Source organism: Diadema setosum, chromosome 10, assembly GCF_964275005.1.
Source record: "Diadema setosum chromosome 10, eeDiaSeto1, whole genome shotgun sequence".
Lineage (NCBI taxonomy): Eukaryota > Metazoa > Echinodermata > Echinoidea > Diadematoida > Diadematidae > Diadema > Diadema setosum.
In genome coordinates, this window is record NC_092694.1 from 29,261,370 (window position 1) to 29,281,084 (window position 19,715).

At 39.6% G+C, this 19,715-nt stretch overlaps 1 protein-coding gene across 1 annotated transcript in view; it reads left to right on the forward strand.

Annotated features, from left to right (window-relative positions):
• The window catches only part of LOC140233926 (WASH complex subunit 5-like), a 37,190-nt gene extending 32,331 nt beyond the window's left edge, over positions 1-4,859 (forward strand). Inside the window, exons 22-25 of the mRNA XM_072314014.1 lie at positions 1,194-1,284; positions 1,733-1,907; positions 3,862-3,941; positions 4,800-4,859. Of these exons, the coding sequence (XP_072170115.1) occupies positions 1,194-1,284; positions 1,733-1,907; positions 3,862-3,941; positions 4,800-4,859 (406 nt within the window). The remainder of the gene's footprint in view (positions 1-1,193; positions 1,285-1,732; positions 1,908-3,861; positions 3,942-4,799) is intronic.
• The last annotated feature ends 14,856 nt before the right edge of the window (positions 4,860-19,715 follow it).

Genomic DNA, 19,715 nt, shown 5'->3' on the forward strand with positions numbered 1-19,715 from the left:
CTAACTATGAGACCAATTGCTGCAGGTTTACAAATGTGGGCTAATACCTTTAAAGGATACCTCCACATGATTTTCAGACTTTTACATATGAACAACTATAAATAGGTTACACTTGGTGCAGAGTTTCAGAATTTATAGTGATTGGGATGAGGAGTAGGAGTGTTTTCAAAATTTAAAACAAATCAGAATGAACAAGGATGATGACATGGCAGCCTCACAACAAGAATGCATGAGGAGGGGCTCAAGGAAGCAGAACAAAAGAAGAAGGCATGCATAAATTCTACGCAGGTGAAGTTGTTAAGCATGTGGTATTGTAATGGAATTACATTGCCTAAATTACTGAAATATGTGAGGCTCCTTTGTCATCATATTTGTTCAGTGTAAGACCCCATTTACAGTGCAGGGCTGGGCCGCGCCGCGGCCAAGCCGTGGCCGAGCCCCGCAATTTTGTCTGTTTACACTGCCGGGCTTGGCCGCGCTTTTAATTCAAACCTTTCAATATTTTGTCGTAGTGGCGCTCTGCGTGTAAACAAACGCAATTTGGTATAGCCTGGTTTTCAGACCCTTTGCCAACTGGATTCCGTGGCGATGAAGTCGCCGTTCGGGCAAAGGCCTTTGCCGAAGGAAAAATCCTTTGCAGGACAAAACCACCTTAAACTATACTAGTTTTCGACGTTGAGGGGGTTAATATCGTGAATAGCGAAATAGTACGGGCAGAGGGTCTGGAAGCCAGACTAAAATTGGCCGCGCATTTGGCCCAGTTTGCGTTTACACCAAGAAGAGGCCGGGCTCGGCCGCGGCCGAGACCACCTCCAGAGCGAGGCCAAATGCGAGGCCAATTTTGGCCCCGCATTTGGTCTTTTGCGCGTTTACACTGAAGCGGGGCTGGGCCAAGCCGCGGCCTCGCCTCGCACTGTAAACGGGGTCTAATTCTTTTGGGTTTTGATAGAGTATTGATTTCTTTGCTCAAGGACAACAATAAATTCCTCAAATCTACACATGTAGCTGTTGATTTATGTACTACAGGATATGAACTTATGAAAATTGTCTGGAATGCCCCTTTAAAGGAACAGTCTACTTTAAGTGCTACAGGATGTGAAATTATGAAAATTGTCTGAAATGCCCCTTTAAAGGTACAGTCTACTTTATTGTGCAAATTCTTAGCACCTTCTTACCCTCCTCTCCTTCCACAGGACCACATCATACATTGATGCCATGAAGACCTGGTATGATCTGAAGACCAGACAGGAGGTGCTAGATATGAAGGTCTTCTCCAAACTCCAGGTCTGTATACATCACTAGAGCCGTCTCTTCAACTTTTTATTACCTCCACCAAGGGAGGAGTTTATGTTTTCATTTTTGTTGGTTTGTTTGTTTGTTTGTCCGTGTGCAAAAGAGCTCAAAAAGTTGCAAACGGATTAAGTTGCAAACGGATTTGGATGAAACTCGCAGGAAAGGTTGAGAATGACACGAGGAACAGATGATTAAATTTTGGTAGTGATCCGGAAATGGTTATGGATTGTATAAAGGATTTTCGACATTTTGGCAGCCATTCAAGTTCCGGAATCATATTATCGTCACTGCTTGCGATATAACGATTTTGATCCTCGCCGCATTAGTCACATGATTGCATTATGACCAATCATTGACCAGTATGTAAATGACGTATGTAGACCATTTACTATGTTTTTCTATCCCTACCCCCCAACCCCCAACCCCATTGCACCCACAGCAAAGCATCGGGACCTACGGGCTCACCGGGCTGGACCGCCTCCTGTGCTTCATGATCGTGCGTGAGCTGCAGAACTTCCTGACGATCATCGAGAAAGGCGTGCTGCGCGACAAGGCCTGGCTGGAGATGTTCGGCAGCCTGATGAAGTCGCTGAACCCCGTCAAGGGGATCATCAGTAAGTGGACACACCCTAACATCCTTGTCCCTCACTCATCCTCACTCATTTGCATATTATTACCTCCGCCAAGGGGGGAGGTTATGTTTTTGTTACTGTTGGTTGTTTGTTCGTTCGTTCGTTCGTTTGTCCGTACGCAAAAACTCAAAAAGTAGTTAACGGATTGGGATGAAACTTGCAGGAAAGGTTGAGAATGACACAAGTACTAAACGATTAACTTTTGGTAGTGATCCGAGAATTTTGGGGGAATTTATGAAGGATTTTTGATATTTTAGCAGGTAGGGTCAATGAACTTGCCGGTTCAGGCTGCGCGCATTTGAGGTTTGCATGCGCGCACTAAAGTGCGTGCTCTAGTTTCTGTTAGGGCGAGGCACGCCGTGCAGCTGAGGGTTTATGACGTAACAAAGGCTTCTATATTGGGATTCGGGCGACTCTGCACACAATGCAGTACGTATGGGTGGAAATAATAGAAGAACAAGATCAGTGGTGGAAATGAGCTGCATGCTTGGCGGAGGTCTGCGCTCTCAGAGTGCTTTTCTAGTTATAAGCTGTTTGAGCATTGTTTTTTGCAAAAATAAGCAAAACTTCACAATTTCATAACTTCCTCATTCTTACCCAATTTTGACCAAATGTTTTCATCTTGTGCTTATTGAAACTGGTTCTCTCTCTCTTTTCAGATAACTTTTTTTTTTTAACTGGTCCAGAATTCCCCTGTAACTGGGGCGAGGTTATTTAAACAGTGTGGAACAGATATTCATTTCTTCTCTGAGTATATGTACATGTAGAAACTCTGCACTGTCTCTGCTGTGCAAAGTGCTTGTCTCATGAATATGCACTGGGCACTTAACATCCACGAATGTGAAAATCCGAGAAGAGCAAAGCACTTAGGGTGCTTTCAAGCAGGCAGAGCGCACCGTACCATACTATAGCGAGCCAAAAGCGGACCACTTCCCGATGCGCTCCGAAAGCGTACCACAACTGCACCAGAAGTTGGCATGCGAAGAATACCAACAGGACGCACATACGTCATAATTCAAAGAGTTTATTCTCTTTGTTTGGTACACCTGTAAGTAGCGTATTAGCGCTCCAGTAGGCGTTTTCACATCAGCCCGATGTTTCGAAATAGCGCGCTATTTTCTGACTTGGGAAATTGGAAAATATCTCGAGCTTGGATTTTTATCGGGCTGATGTGAAAACGCCTAGTGTGTATCAACCTGTGGCTACAAAAACATTTGACCCCCTCCAGAAATAAATCACAAGGTATGCTTTCTCCACAGAGTGTTTGAACACTCCAAAGTACAATAGTACAAATGTATGGTACGCAATAGTTTTGATCTTTGTACAAATATCTTGTGCCATGAAGATTATTGGACATGTACACGTACATGTAGTCATACATGTACATTCCATCATGTTTTAGATATAATTATGCACCTTGAAAATTAAATGCCATGTGCATACAGTGTACATAAAGTTGTGAAGTGTTTCTCTACTGTGAGCATTTGGCTCCAGTTTCCCACTTTTGGCCATGATTTCTTGCCTCATCCAAGTCAAAAACATCAACATAGACCAGGCTGAGCCAAATGAATAACCCATATACTAGGATGTTACAAGGATGTTTTACTATAGATACACTTTTGCATGGATTTTATTAATGCAGATTTAAATGTGAGACAGCCAGAACTGGAATGTTATCAGGGAATAGGTGGGTGGAAGGGGTTTCACACCTACAAACGAGGCCATTTGTGGTTTCTGGAACATGTTTCTAAACAGGTGTAGAATTACTTTGGGGATTATCAGAAATAGTTCAAGTTTGTATCCATAGGGGTCACAGTTTGATGCATTTTTTTCCTTTTTTTATCAGCTGTAGATCCTTTTATTGCTGTTGTTTGCACTTTTACAGAATTGATGTTGAACACCAATGTTATCACATCTCCATCTTTTCTGTTGTCAGGCAACCCTAGCAAATTGTACACCCACTACATGACGAAGGCTGCCAAGATGTGGTTACCATTCATCAACGTGGTGCTCAAGGTAAGAGACTTGGCGGGCTGCAAAAGTTTTAGTTCTCTAACCTATGTGATGAGGGACTTACCCATGTGAGTTGCATGATGTAATATCTATACCAGCTCCTGGGGCTTTCTCCCAGCACCTCAATGGCTCCAGAGGTAAGCAATTTATTGAGTCATCCTTCATGAGAGAGGGAATTCCCCTCAGATACACTTGTGAGGAAGCAATGAATGCAGAACAGTTGCTGTATACGCCGAATACATGTATTTCGTGAGGTTTTTATTTTCGCGAATTTGCGAGTCAGATGCTATCCGCGAAAATAAAGACACGCAAAAATATTGACTCTGATCCCGATGCGAATGTGATGTACGCATGTACATTTTCCGTTCAGTACAGGACTCCACAATCACGAATTTAGCCACTCCCGAACTCGTTGGGAATTCCCGATTCGCAAAAATTTAGACTCGCGAAATATATGGCGTATACAGTAGTACATTACAAATAATGCACAGGCGAGAGTGTGTTAGTGGAGTTGCAGTGCACTCAAGGGTATTTACAATGGTGAAACATATACAAGGCATAGCCGAGTGCATGTTGCACTACGTTGTGATTACCCAAGAGTGAGCTGCATATCCATTAACGTTACAAATATAAACCTGCTCATTATTTAATTAAGGCGAAATTTCTTTTGTACACAACCAAAGAAACCTATTTACCTTGCGTGAGCTTTCACCTATTGTCTGTAGGCTTCATCAGACTGACGTTGACTCGCCGTAGATGGGGTGTAGGCAGTCTTACAGTCCGAGAGAATGGGAATGTACGCTGAAGATAATTTGTATTGCCCCTCGTTCAGCGTACATTCCCATTCTCTCGGACTGTAAGACTGCCTACACCCCATCTACGGCGAGTCAACGCCAGTCTGATGAAGCCTACAGACAGTAGGCTAAAGCTCACACAAGGTAAATAGTTTTCTTTGGTTGTGTACAAAAGAAATTTTGCCTTAATTAGAGAATTACCAATCAGATGAACCTCTTCCAGGATCTGCTCATTATTTGTTTTATAAAATGGGTCGTAAACCAATAGCATTTTTCATGTACCTTTGTGAGTGAATACCAGTCTGCTAAATGTAGAATTTGCTCGAAAGCCAAGATGTCTGAAGATGTTTGTTTCGAGCAATCAGCAAATGCTGTAGGCATACACATGCGCAAGGCAAAGACAGCACAAACTAGAAGTTGTTTACCGAAATAAGTGATTGAGAGTGTGCGATGTGCTTGTAACAACTTATTGAGTGCATACTGCTAAAGTATGCATTGTGACGTCAGTTAGCGTGCGGTTATGCTTTCTCGGTAATGTCCTATAGGATAGAACTCTCTGCTGTTCTGCTTTTTTCGTTGCACACTTTTTGCATGGCTGTGCATGTTAGAAAATAAAGAGTGCACATGTTACTCATTTCAGCCCTGCTGATTGGCTACGTTCTTGAACCCGTTTTATGATAGAACATATCCCTGAAGTTTGAGGAATTTGTGACAAGCTGTGCAAGAGTTAGGAATTATTAAAAGTCCTCATTCAATTCCATGTTCGGACATTGCTGAATGGCAAGACCGCGTAAGAACATCGTAGGTGATGTCAGTACAACGTTTGAAGAGAGAATATGAAGAAAATTTCACACAATTTCCTTTTCCTAACATGATGAAACAGCTCTTGACCTACACGTACCTCCTTCAGAAGGCAGGGAGAGTAATATTACCCTGCGTCTACAACAAGTCAAGATAATATGTACCTTCCATAATGCCTCAAATTCTTGTTCCTCTAACTTATGTTTCTCCCCACAGACTTGTGTAGAAAAATTCAAAAGATCAAGTGGAGGAAAATGAAATAAGAAAACACATGCATTCGCAAACACAAAATATGTCCTGTAAACGTCCTTTAAGAGTCCTTTATTTTCACTTCGTCAATCTTGTATGAGGCCCATGTAAAGAACTTTGTTGAGCTGTTCACATGTGACTTCTTAACCCTAAAAGGGCCAGGGGGCGGAATCCGCCCCCCCTCGACGTTTCGCGCTATAATTCTGTAACGCGAGAAGGCCTCATGGCGAGGCTTCTTGACTTTGTATGATCAAGTCTCGCGCAACTTTTGAGACCAAATTTGCAACGTCCGCGCATACACTACTGTACTTTTGCGAAGCCACGCCCATTTTTGTGACAGAATGTCACCCCAAAACGGGCACAATTTAGTGATTTTGTACACATTTCCTATGGAAAACAGTGCTGTGTCATGAAAGTCATAAAAACCTGATTATTTTTACAATTAATCACTTTCATTGATTAATTTTGTGCTAATTATGGTAGAAAAGTGGTCAATGACAATTTCCAATGAAAAAACAAAAAAAAAAAAGTTGAAAAACAAAGAAATACATAAGAAATTCTAAAACAATAAAATACATTAGAAATTAAATGAGTTTTGGAAGTTTTTGTGATGTACAATTGTTGAATATGCTAAAACAGAGTTACAGATTAAAAATTAGACTCTCAATGCTTTTAATTAGGCAAAAATATGACCTTGACCTTAATTTACATAATTGATTAATTAAAATTAGAAATTGATTGTTTTAAAAAATCTTATGACACAATCTTGTAGATTATGACGTGGGTCTCACGCATGCAAAATTTCATTGCGATCGCGCCACCGATGGCCAGGGATGGGGGGGGGCGGGGGCGGAATCCATCCCCCCGTCTGAGCATAGCCAAAAAAGCCCGGGCCTTTTAGGGTTAACCCATACTTGGAAACACGCTGGAAATGGTTTCGGTTTGGTTTTTACTGTGGCGTGATTGAGTGTTTGCTTCCTTGTCAACTGTGCCTCTATTTAATGATAACATGATAATAATAGTAATAAGGTCTTATTTACCCAAGGTAGCCTCTTCAGTGTTGTCACTGCTCTACCAGAAAGCCCTGCTGTTATTATTACTCTATGGTTGCCTGGTACCCAGCTATACACCTTGGTCGAGAGGGAAATAGTGGGTAAAAACATCTTGTCCAAGGACGTAAGCACTGGGCGGGATTCGAACTTGGGTCCTCCGATTGGGAGTCGGGAGTCTTATCCACAGTGCTCCACTTTTGAGTATGTTGTTTTCAAACTAAAATCTATCTTTGTGAGGAAGCTGGCTGCCCTACAATCCTAATAATGCAATCAGAGAGCTTGTCTACACTCTTGATCATGTAGACTAACACCCTCACAAAATGCTGGTTGTACTAACAGATTTTAGAAAGTGTATGAAAGCCACATGGATTTATGGCTGCTACCCATGTGATTGCTTGTCATTGAAAAAAAAAATGATGTGAATTGAGTTTGGTTTCCAGAATTTCAGATCATGATAAGAATGACCATCTTGTTGAATGTTTCTCACATATTTGGTTTCATTATACATCATGTACTTTATTACATAATGGTCTTGACAAAGTGGTTCGGGTGTGTTTGCTGATTTTAGCATGAAAAAGAAAACTGTAAGAAATTCAATTGCAAGTAGAGCTGTACATGTACACATTGTATGTGGTCTACATGCACTTTCAAATCTCAAATGGAAAGATTTAAGTCACCTTACATTGAGTGGGATCTCAAAGCTCACCTGACTTTGAGTGAGATATGCGGCATGTTTTCATGATGAGTCATAGATGGAAAAGTTTTGCTGGAGATTTTGCTGACTTTCCATCAGCAAAATATGTTTTCCTTGCATTCACACTGCATCTGGTAATTGATGATGAAAAATCTGAAGACCCTTCACATGCTTTCTATAAGTTTCACATGTAGAATCTATCAAAAAATTCACTGGACTTTGAGTCAGATATACATCATAATTATGACACATTTTCGTGATGAGTCATGGACAAGTTTTGCCGGAGAGCAGTTGAAAGAAGAAAAAGAAAGCTGAAGATCCTTCACACACTCTCTGTGGGAATTTGGATTCTAGGATCTCAGAGCTCACCTGACTTTGAGTGAGATATGTGGCATGTTTTCATGATGAGTCATAGATGGAAAAGTTTTGCTGGAGAGTCGGTTTAGCCCACAGACTAAATTTCTACTGTAGCCAAATCTTATTTAGTTCATTGCAACCCAAAGGCTTCTCACTTCCCCTCCGTATTCAGACTGTTACAAGTGTATTGCGTGTGAATTAACGTGCACATGTATGTGCACGAACCCAAGCGAGGCTTGCTCTACTCTCGAACGACTCTAAAACTGTTAAAGGGAACGCAAACCCAAAGGACAACGTGGATTGAGTTAAAGCAGTAACATTAGTAGAACACATCAGTGAAAGTCAGGAAAATCAGGCAATTGATGCAAAAGTTATGCATTTTTTACAGTTTTGGTGTTGGAACTGCTGGGTAAGGAGACTACTGGAGGTTATGACATACAAGCTGTATGAGTGAACTACGTACAATATAAAGAAAATATAAAGGGAATTCAATAAAAATTCATTTTCATGAAAATTACACATTCCAACAACTTGATGCTGACATATGTTAGGGGTATCACTTATTCCTCCTGCTTTCTGAAAGCGGTTAATAGTCAAGTACTCTTTCATTTTGCTGAAAAAATGAATTTTTGTGGAATTCCGTTTGTATTTTCTTTATATTGTTGTCCACTCATACGTCATAACCTCTAGTAGTCTCCTCATCCAGCGATTCCAACACCAAAACTGTAAAAATTCATAACTTTTGCATCAATTGTCCAATTTCCCTCAAACTTTCACTGATGTGTTCTACAAATGTTAATGCTTTTACTCCATTCACATTGCTCTTTGTGTTTGCATTCCCTTTAAACTGTAATGATTGACCACATAATGACTAACAGTCCTAGACCTGTATATTGTCAGGAACACACTGTACAGTGTATATACAGTAAAGCATGTACGGTATAGCATGTCCTAACCTCGGGCTTGGAAGAACTACTTCACTGAAGTTTCAGTCCCTTTAAATTTCATCTTGGGACATAAAGGCATAATTTACCATTTGCAGATGAAACAAAAACCCAGCTTTGGTGCTTCAAAATAGTTCTAAAATGTGAGTTGGGGATGAAAACAACCAACTTACAAATTTGAATCAGTGCAATCAATGGTTCATATTATTAAATATACAAAATGTGAACAATAGTTATAATAAAAATGTTTTAAGACTAAACTGTCTGCAGTTCTGGTTAAGTTGGAAATATAGTGACGTCTCTTTCTATTTTTAGCTTTATTACTATTTTTTTTTCCATGGTAGGATATTTTTTGATACAGCTGACCTACCACTTATCAAATGTGATATCTCGGACATTTTTTTTTAATCACTGCTCCCAATGGTAAACAGTACCTTTAAAGGGACATACATATCTCATTTCAAACACATCAGCCCGAATTCACAAAGGTGGTACAATCTTGTCCATGGTTTAAACCATGGACAAAGACCGTAGTTTTTTTTATGGGGCGCCAAGTGTCGCATGGCCTGTTGCGTTATGAAATCAGTCATTTCGTTACGAAATGTTGTCATTTCATTTAATACAAAATTATAATTTCGTCAACAAAAAAAAATGATAAAGGTTGTACCACCTTCGTGAATTTAGGCCATCAGGTGGAACATTCTGCACATTCATAATTTCTTGCAAGTCATCTAGGATGCGGTGGAATGTGTTTGTGGACTGTGTGGAAAACCCCCAAGAAACCACATGCTATCCCCCCTTCACTCTCACACCCACGCAGATCCAGTCAATTCCCGTAAGGACAGGAAGTCTTTAAAGATATATGAAACCTCAGCTCAGGTTGTACAAGCAGTATGATTGATTTCTTTGAAGAGAGTATCGCTGGAGCATCTATTTTTATATAAGCCACTTAACTCGCTTAAGATTGCTTGAGGTCATTCCTGTAAGCACAGTTGCACAGGTGCCCCAGAAGCTTGTAGTACTTTGAATGTTATTGAAAGGAATTTGAGATGATATTGCATGCGCCAGAGCAAAATGTGTCACATGATTTGAGATGAGTGTATATTATGTGGTGCTAACCAAGGGCAATATTTTCTGGTGTACTACGAGATGAAGTACGTAATGCAATATATAGTGCAATAAACATGTTTTTTTCACAAAATTACAGTCCCCTACCTCTGAGAGTTTTTAAAGGGTGTGTACAGTTCTGGTCGAGGTGAGGATTTAGCTTCTAATGTTTTGCGAGATATTCAGAAACCACTCTATGAGATATCAAAGAGCATGCAGTTCTAAGGGGTATCAAAAGTTTATTCGATGAAAATCGGTTTTGAAATGGCCGAGATATCAAAAAACAAGGTGAAACAAAGAGATCCTAATAAAGTTGTGGCATGTCGCCTTTTATTATTAGCACTTTTTTGGATATCTCAGCCATTTGAAAACCAATTTTCATCAAATAAACATTGAATCCTTCTTAAAATTACATGCTCTTTCATATTTCATAAGAGGCTTTTCATTATCTCACTTAGGAATGTTCAAAACATGAATCCCCACCTCAACCAGTACTGTACAGTCCCTTTAAATGCGGTACTTGCTGTTTGTTGATCAGGATATAGCAAAGCGTGCAGTTTTCTCTCTGACTTTGTTGTCTCACATGTCTAACCCCCCCCCCCCCCCCCCGTTCAGACTAGAAAGTTCTCATATAGATTTACGACGTATGGATATAGGACATTTTTATGTGTCTGAATACTCTAACATTGAAACATCATTTCAATATACATCGTATATCGAAACAATGATTTGAGTGTCATTTCAAATCATTATCCTTTATCCATTTGACATATATTTGTGTCTGAACGCTCTCACATACATACGTCGTATGAGTAGGTGGGGCTTATTCGCAGCGCCCGCGGAGTGTTCACATATCGGCGGTGCGGACTTATCAGGCGGCTGACAGATTGATTGTGACATAATAATGATCTGGCGCGAACTAGCGAACTACCGGATGAATCCAAGGCAGAGCATAAACACTATGCGCAAAGCCTGCATAAATTACGTACTGTGCATGGAAGAGAATCACATCAAGAACTATCGCCTGTGCACTAGGTCTGAATGCTCTGATACGATTATCGTTTTACGGGATGCTGTGTCTGAACGCTCTCATATCGAAATGTCGTACCAATATGCGATAATTTGGTGTGTCTGAAAGCCGCATCTCAAACTTTTCGATAAAGAAAGTTCCATGGCATTGAAAAAAAAAAACACTTTTTCCCAAAGGCTACAGCCTCAGAACAATGTGGCACACACTGGGGGTATACACCATGTCACACAAAGAGTTTATGTACAGTTGTACAAATATACAATGTACATGTATATGTTACACAGTGGATAGGTATGGAGATATACACATGTATGTAGGGCACAGAAATGTCATTGTGGTTTGTGTTGTGAACTGCTAAACTGTTTGATATGTGCATTGTATTGATTGCTGGTGTTTGACAGTTCATATTTCCTATTTATCTTTGTCAATGCCAGAGGAAATAGAGTTGGTGAAGAGAGTTGTTTTTTTTTTTTTTTAAATGTCCATTTTCCTATAGGAACAAAACAGTTTCCCATAGGGATTCACAAATGAGGGTGTACAGTCACCTCACATTTTTATTGATAGGTGGTGTCCACAATTTTGGGCATGTGGCTTTAACGCTTTATGTGCCTTGGTGTAAACCCCCTGTGTGCCACATTATTCTGAGATTGCAACATAGTCTTGCTTTGGACAAACGTTATGTTTGCTGTTGTTGTTGGGGTTTTCTTGGGAGGGGGGTTGGTTTGTTTTTTTCAAAACGATGTGGGATAACTTTTAAAGATTTTTTTTTTTTTTTTTATCCTGCACACATAATGGCCAAAATTGGTAGAAAAAATGCCACGTTTTGCTTTGATGTAAATTGTGTGAAAAATCTATGATTGCTTTCCTTTCAAACGACTAGCAGATACAGTATTGTAGAGGCATAACTTTTGCACACAAAACAGTGATAGAAACTTCAGATTTACTCACAAATCCTCTGGGGAACACTCCTTGATAGTCAATCACCTCGTAAAATGCTACATGTGATAGGAATGGAATAGCGAGAAACGCTTTCATTGGACTGCGGCATCTGGCGATTTGTCGATCGGTTTGGGCGGGCTTGCACATGTACGTTTGAGCAGAATATGCGAAGTTGGCACGCCGTCAACTGAGTCAGGCATGCGAACGTGGCACATAAAGAGTTGATGGGAAAAAAAAAAAACACAATCTTGACCTCATGCTTTAAGTCATGCACATGTATGTGCGAAGATTCCTAGCTTCTTGGTTCTTGCTCTAGGAGTGTAGCTCATGCTCTTTCATTGCTGTCTTCATCTTATTTCAGGGCATTTGACCGCTGTGAGTGAACAGCAATCCAAAGATCAAAATCTTTGGCCACAGTTCTAGTGATGTTTAGTTTATACAGTTAGTCTCGTTCTTTCAGGGTGTTAACAGTTTTGAGGTATGAAGCTTAGAATATGTCACATACTTTTTTTTCTAGGATGTTTGACAAAAGTTTTGACATGATATTGCAATACCAAAATGAGACATCACAACCACAACTAGCCATGGACATTTGAGGGTCACAAAAATTTGCTCTTTTTTTTTTTCGCATGTTGCTCTCTAGGCCCAATAGCTTTTTGGAATATTGCATTGGGACTGTTCAGGCAGAAGAATAGCAAGACTTTAAAAAATTCAGGCTGTTGCAGAATCAGTAAATTTTTGCTTTAAGGTTAGTAAATCTTGTGTTGGTTACAGTCTAAATTGCCTTCCATGGTTGTGAACTGTCCCCTACAACACTGCAAATTTTTTTATGCCTCCGCCTGGAAGTGACGCTGGAGGCATTATACTGTTTTCAGGTTGTCTGTCCTTCCGTAATCAATTTTGTGGACAGCGTAACTAAAAAAACTGTTTGAGGTATCGTAATGAAACTTGGCACGTATGTACAATGAGTGGGTGAAGTTGTGCCTATCAACTTTTGGGTGCACATGCTCAAGGTCAAGGTCAAATGCTCAAAATTTCACTATTTCCCCCATACCCCATATCTATGCAATGCCTGAAGGTATTTTCTTGAAACTTAGTGTATACACGTACTACCCAATAAAAATTCTCTAGAGAGAGTTTTGGGCTATGAGGTCAAAGGTCAAAGGTCAAGTGAATATATTGAAATTTCACTTTTTCTCCCATTTATATACATTGTATATCGGAAATGGTTCAAGGTATATTCACAGAACTTGGTACATAGAAGGTATTCATGTACTTACTGACAGTGATTGCATGTATCTTGGGAATATCGGGGTGAAAGGTCAAGGGTCAAAGGTCAAGGTCAACTCCTCAAAATTTCACTATTTCCCTCATATCAATGCAATGCCTGCAGGATTTTTCTTGAAACTGAGTGTATACACATATTACCCAATAGAGGTTCGTTGCAAAAGGTTTTTGCCAAAAGGTCAAAGAGCAAGTTAAAATGCTAGATTTGAGTTCTTCCTCCATTTCTCAGAAGTGGCCAAGGTATCATCATGAAGCTTTAATAGTATATATTTATACATGTACTGCCTGACAGTGATTCTCTTGGGAATTGTAGGGTCAAGGGTCAAAGGCTAGGGTAAAATCTTCAAATTTTACTCTCTAATACTGAAATTACACTTTTTCTCCATACCTTGAAAATTACTCAATGCATTTATGAACCTATAAAAGAAGTGAAGTAAAAATCCTCAATTCCCTAAATACCTGCTCTCTTAGACAATATAGCAGTTCATCCAATTAAACCTGGTTAATATTTTGCCAATTATCTGAAACTGTCATCACACATTGTCAAGACATTGTACCATAGACCGATCAGGAGAACCATGCATTATGGCAGAGGCATACCAGTCGCCTAGTTATTTCATGTCATTAACTTTTTTATTGTTTGGCTGACATCTGCACATCTACATGTACATGTGATCTACATGTACATGCACTGTACATAATCTACGACTATTGGGGAAGTATCCGACTTCAGAGTAAGGTACTAAAAAGCAAAAGTGTCCTTTTTTCTTTGGATAACATGAGCTGCAAAAAGTACTTATTTATGGCAAAATAACTGTTGACTTGCAATCTGCGTGACATATGTACATGACTACTTGTGAGCAGCTATCAGCTTAACCTCAAAATCAGTTTAGAGATACTTATCAAATGTACACGTATGTTACAGAATTGTCTTGCCTAAATCTCCTTAACCCTCCATGTGCCACATTTACACTGTATTTCCTGACATAATGAAATGTGTGTACATTTGACTTGGTAGCACAGAAGGGGTTAAAGGAGAAATTCACCTACATAGAAATGTGGATTGAGTGAATGCAGGAATATTAGTAGAACACATCGGTGAGAGTTTGAGGAAAATCGGACAATCCATTCAAAAGTTATGAATTTTTGAAGTTTCTGCTTAGTCACGGCTGGATGAGAAGACTACTACAGCTTGTGATGTCATATGAGTACAACGATATAAAGAAAATATAAAGAAAATTCAAGATATTCTCACTTTTCTCACATGGCAAAAGAACACTTGACCTCTCTTTCAGAAGTCAGGGGGAATAATATTACCCCGAACATACGTCAGTAACAAGTCGAAGAAATGTGCACTTTATTCAAAAAGTCAAGTTTTGTGAAAATTTCTTTTTATTTTCCTTGTATTGTTGTACGCATGTGACATCATATACTGTAGTAGTCTTCTCCTCCAGCAGTGATTGTGCAGATACATGTACTTTGAAAATTCATAACTTTTGAACGGATTGTCGGATTTTCCCCAAACTTTCACTGATGTGTTCTACTAATATTGTTACATTCACTCTATCCACATGTATATGAGGGTGAACTTGTCCTTTAAATCACAAGTGGGAGGGAACTTGTCGCACATCGTACTCTTGATACTTTGCTGATGATCAGATCATGCCTCTGTTCATTTGTTAGCAAAAAAAAAACAAAAAAAAAAACACAACAAAAATAGAAAAAACAATGAGAAAGGAAACAAGGCGTTAATGTTAGCATGGCAAGCCACTGAATGAGTCAAGTGTGGGAACATACACTTGTATTTCTCAGAGAGTCGACCCAGCACTCATCTCCTTGCTGTCATCTTTTTCATTGCTGTTTAAAGGGGAAGCCCACCCTACAAATCGTCGGTTTGAGAACCAGAGGGGCATTATCGCATTCTAAGATTTGAGTGTAAATGAAGACAAAATCAGTTTTCCTGGGATGAAAAGTTAATCTATAAACCAAGAGTGGATGGATTTTCAATGTATATAAAAAAAAAAAATTGTTCCAAATACCCAGTAAAATAGTGCCCTTGTGGTTTTGATTTTTAACATTAATACTGAAATTTGAAATAATTTTAAGATGAAACCATAATGTAAAGGCTATTGAGCTCTACAGTGGGATACCAGTGTAACTCAATACCCCCCCCCCCCCCAAACTTGCAGTAATGGCCTTCTAGTTCTTAGCCAATGAAATGGTACTTTGTGTGAAAAGAAGCAGAAAACGTAGGGCTACAGGACAGTGAGTGTTTGAGCAACTTCTGATGAAAAATTAGAAACATAGTTTTGAGAGTCTGCAGTTATGATCAATCAGTCAAAATTTGGCAATTCTGTGATATCACACACAAGATCATCCCCCCCCCCTTTTGCTCTGTACTAATACGTGTAGTAAGAAATTCTAACTTTCCCTGTGAAGTACATGTCAATTTCCATCGTACATGCACCCTTGTCTCCTGCATTAACTAATGTTCGACTGTGGCTTGACATCGTATACTATAGTTGAGAGTGCACACCACGCTACCGACACATAAAACCAGCACTCTTACAATAGTATATCTCGTCGTCAATTGTGAAAAAAAAAAGAGAGAGATTCTTATGTTTGATTTCTTTTTTTCCTTCTTGATGTACGTGAGACCAACGTTTGGCTACTAGCCACCTCATTTGCAAAATTGATGCATTTCAACGTAATTACAGTATGGAGTGAAATTATTTTGCATGCTTTTTTTTATGTATTAGGTTGGTCAGATGCAGCTGCTGAGGCGCATGATTGCCAACGAGCTGAACTTCTCCTGCAAGTTTGACTCCAAGTTTTTGGCCGGAGCACTAGAGACCATGAACAAGTGAGTACACATCCATACACCTTTGTGTCCCTGTAACAGTGCTGGTGTAGAAAGACAGCATTGAATGTAGTGTGGTGGTGTCAGTGTACAGTGTACATGTACAGAGACTCCAACTCTCCCGCTTTCAACGGGAGATCTCCCGCCGAAAGCCCATTTTTGCAGAATCTCCCGTTCTCCCGCTTGAGATTTAATTTCTCCTGCTTTAAATGATTTTTTATTTGATTTCATTGTATGTTGAAAAATAAGCTTTAGATAGCTCGAGAGAGCATCTAGAACCCTAGACCGCGAGGAACTTCGTGCTCGTGATGTGCACTTTGCACACATCAAGTTGGAGTCTCCCGTTTGCTAGGGGTTTCAGGCGGGAGAATCTCCAGATCAGAAGGTGCTTGGGGTTGGAGTCTCTGCATATACATTGCACACATAGAATATGTACAACATGTTGGTCAGTGGGTGCACATGTCAGTTTTTGTTTTGTTTTGTTTTTTTCTAAGCTGACAGTTTAATAGTGTGTTTGTGTCAGGTGTATCATGTGTGTAGTCAACAGTACTACACTGTATAGTGTCAGTGAACTAGTTTCTGTGTCATTGTGTCAATGTTCCAGTGCCAGCAATGTTGTACAGTGAATGAGCATTGGTTTTGCCAATTACAGCATGCAAGTGTTGATACATGTATACCCTCACATCACTGTTTGGTGTTTGTGTAATAGTTTATTTTACGTCAAAGAAATCCCTCATGTTTTGAAAGTCTGAAGCAACTACACAGTATGAATTTTCATCAGGATCTGACTCACAACACACATCTGATGAAGATTGTCTTCGAAACATTTTCATATTTTTCAGAGCCAAATCTTGGCACCGCATTGTACGTGTATGTACCTTTAAAGAAGCGCCACACAAAAGGGCATTCAAGTTGACTGTTTGAAAATGCTCTTAATTGTACACTTTCTTCCCTGAATTTCTCTTTCTAATTGATATAATTTAATGAAATTTAGCTTTATCCTTTTACATCAAACTATCATAGCATTGTGAAGTAATGGCATGTGAGGAAAGAAGAATAGGTTTTTGAATCATTAACCCCCCCCCCCCAAAAAAAAAAAAAAAACAAACAAACAAACAAACACAATTTGCATGTTTATGGAGGAAGAGAGAGTTACGTGGGGGGTGTGAGTCATCATGAGGTATAGATAGTGTGTGTTTGAAAATGACAAATCTGTGACTAATGGCATCATTGTCATGTGATGTACATTCCAGATGCAGTAGGAAGTTAATGGCTGTGAAGTACAACACGGCAATCTTAAAATGAAATTTAGCTTTATCCTTTACGTCAAACTATCATAGCATTATGAAGTGATGGCATGTGAGGAAAGAAGAAGAGTGTTTTTAAATCATTGCACCCCTAGAAACAAACAAACAAACAAACACAATTTGCATATTTATGGAGGAAGAGAGAGTTAGGGGTGTGAGTCATTATGAGGTAGAGATACTGGGCGTGGAAAAGACAAATCTATGACTAATGGCGTCATTATCATGTGATGCAATATCCAGGTGCAAAAGGAAGTTGGCTGTGAAGTAAGACGTGGCGATCTTAAAGGGACTCATGCAATGAAATTAATGGATTTATGATACCCTGACCATGGGTTAGTATGTGTCAAAAAATGATGTGACTGTGCATCACAGAATCAACAAAAAGTGGCATGCCCGGATTCTACGTTAGGACTCAAAATTTATAGGTGCAATGAGTTCAGCCCAGTCAATCTTGAGTTGTTTTACATCCTATGAAAGAGTGATTTTTCTTTAACTTTATTCTAAAACTTCTGAACATAAACCCAATAGAATTTTGTGGGTTGTTGTTTTTTGTTTTGTTTTTTTGGCTGTTTTTCAAGAACACCTTTTCTTGTGTAGAATATTGTGATTAGGTACACTATGTCTTAGAGGCCCCGTTGCAAGAAACTCAAGTTGCGTTTAAACGCAACTCACATCCTACGCAAGTATCTCACGCAACTTGCGTTGGATACTTGCGCGCCGTTGCTAGAAGAGACTTGCGTTTGATTGCAACTTGCGTTTGATTGATAAACGCGCTATCGGAACGAATTGTCATGGACGAGCCTAATTTCCGGTATTTCCCCGAAAAAACGGAACGCGCGTCTCCAGTCAGCGTAGCTCTCAATCGTCTGCTCCCTGTCGTTGCTCCACCGGTAAGTATTGGTAAAATTGAAGTCGACTAATAAATGCTATTTTAGTCGTTGAAATGATGGTATTTTGAGTGAATTATTAACAGCTTCAATTATTTAACGTAAGTGGAAAGCATAGATAAAGTTCTTTTCGTTGTAATAAGCATTTCACATGCTAATAATAAAAATACTTCCGATAATAGTTACGTGCTCACTCACGATCGCACGGTCGTGCGGCGATGCGGGTGAAGCTGCTGATGATGTGCTAGTACCTGTAACGTTAGTTTCGAACGTTAATTTGATTTCATTTGGCCTGCGAGTGTCGGCTTAGGTCCCCGCGTGAATATCCGCTGAACGCTCTAAAGTGTGCTGTATTTCCGTTCCATTATAGGGTCTATCGTCTGACGTTACTTGTGCTTGTGGTAGAAGTTAGATAGAAACGATCTAATTAGGGCCAACAGCAACACTGCAGAAACCCTTGTATCAGGCCTAACATGTTACTATATAATAGATCTAGGTAGCCCTAGCCCAGGCCAGGCCCAGGGCTAGTTTTGTTTCAGGGTTTGCCTTTTTCATTTGCTTTGGGTTGGGTTGGTTGTAGCACTTGCGAACCCTTGTCTAACGTTTAATAGTCTTTACTCTTAACCTGTTTTAGTCTTTATTGTAATTAGAGATAGACTATAGCCTGAGCTAATCTTATTAAGAATGTTGTTGAGTTTAAAAAAAAAAAAAATCCGTGGGGCAGACATAGGCAGGGAGTGGTGAAAACTGCTTGAGACCAACAAGGACATTAAGAGTAACAAGCCCATGATTTGCCCAGTGCTATATGAGTATGATTGGTACAGCCTAGTAGGCCTATTCTTCTTCTTGTTGTTTACTGTCCAAAACCCCTAAATAGTTGGGACCAACCGGACAGGGTTTTAAGAAGCATTCTTTTAACACTGAAGCTAATCTAACGTTAATTATAAGTATAGGACCTTGGCCTAATAAATAATTCACATAGCAGTCTTGTATACATGTAGCTAGATCTAGGCCTATAGCATGTTTTAAATCTTGATACAGCCTGCTACCTCTTGAAATTCACAGTAAACAGGGCAGCAAAGACCTGAAGCTTCACAAAAAGTTTTTGATCTTTATGACCTCTTGCCAAACTAGATTTCAATCTGGAAATTAGCAAGCGACTTAAGTCGCGGTTCTTATTTTGGACCGCTGTGCACCAGTAGTTGTGCACTGAATCGTGATCTAATAGTCATCTTGTGCAATTGAAGTTTGTTGTGATGTTTATTATAGTCAACAGCAGCCAGATTACAAATGACTAGTGAGCTCACAGAGATAATTTACATTTAATGCTAGTCAGCATCACCTCCAGACAGCACTGTGCCATGATTGGTACCTGGTACAGCTACAGCATGATTCTTATTGGTGATAATGTTTAAGCACGCAAATTAATGGAGTTGTATTACAGTGCATAACAATTGTGTGTGTGTGTG